Genomic DNA, 624 nt, shown 5'->3' with positions numbered 1-624 from the left:
TGGGAGCGGCTGGGGCAACCCCCCTCCGCCAGCCCCCAGCCTAGGCTCCCCGACGCGGGGCCCTACCTGTGAAGTCCACCTTTCCGTACAGGTCCTGGATCTGAGGAGCCAGCCCCAGCTTGAAGAGGAACAGGCTGAAAGACGAACCAGACACACGCCATGACCATGCAGTCACTTGCTTCTCCCCCCGATGCTTCAACAGCCGAGACTGTTCCCCCAGCCCTGGGGGTGACGTCACCAAAGGACTCATGAGCACGAACATGACCCTCGAGAACAGTTTTGGCCCCAGGGCCGGGCCAGGGACACCCACCTGAGCGCGTGGATGCAGTAGACCACCCGGGGCATGTTTTTCTTGTCATAGATGTCGGTGGTCTCTGGGTGGAAGATCTGTCAAGACAAGAGATGGCTCAGGTGAAGATGGCACCAACATGGTCTGTGGGGAGGATGGTGTCCGAGGGTGCGGTGACAGTGACAAACGCCCCCCCCTGCAACACCAGCGCTCCTCCAACAAGCCAAGCCAGGGGTCTGCAGCCAGATGGGTAAAGGCCAGTGCGTCCCTTGGCCCGAGGAGAGCAGAGGGGGGACGTTACCGAGGGAAGCCCCACGTGGCTCATGGCATCGCGC

At 62.2% G+C, this 624-nt stretch overlaps 1 protein-coding gene across 1 annotated transcript in view; it reads right to left on the bottom strand.

Moving 5' to 3' along the window:
• Positions 1-624, bottom strand: part of LOC104491798 (ras GTPase-activating-like protein IQGAP2) — a gene marked incomplete at its 3' end in the record, with an annotated part of 5,660 nt that overhangs the window by 4,736 nt on the left and 300 nt on the right. The window contains exons 3-4 of the mRNA XM_010134266.1: positions 311-387; positions 67-134 (exon numbers count right to left, since the gene is read on the bottom strand). Coding sequence (XP_010132568.1) covers positions 67-134; positions 311-387 — 145 coding nt within the window. The remainder of the gene's footprint in view (positions 1-66; positions 135-310; positions 388-624) is intronic.

Source organism: Buceros rhinoceros, unplaced genomic scaffold (assembly GCF_000710305.1).
Source record: "Buceros rhinoceros silvestris isolate BGI_N320 unplaced genomic scaffold, ASM71030v1 scaffold23604, whole genome shotgun sequence".
Lineage (NCBI taxonomy): Eukaryota > Metazoa > Chordata > Aves > Bucerotiformes > Bucerotidae > Buceros > Buceros rhinoceros.
The sequence above is the reverse complement of the archived record's forward strand: the minus strand, read 5'-3'. Positions and strand labels throughout refer to the sequence as shown.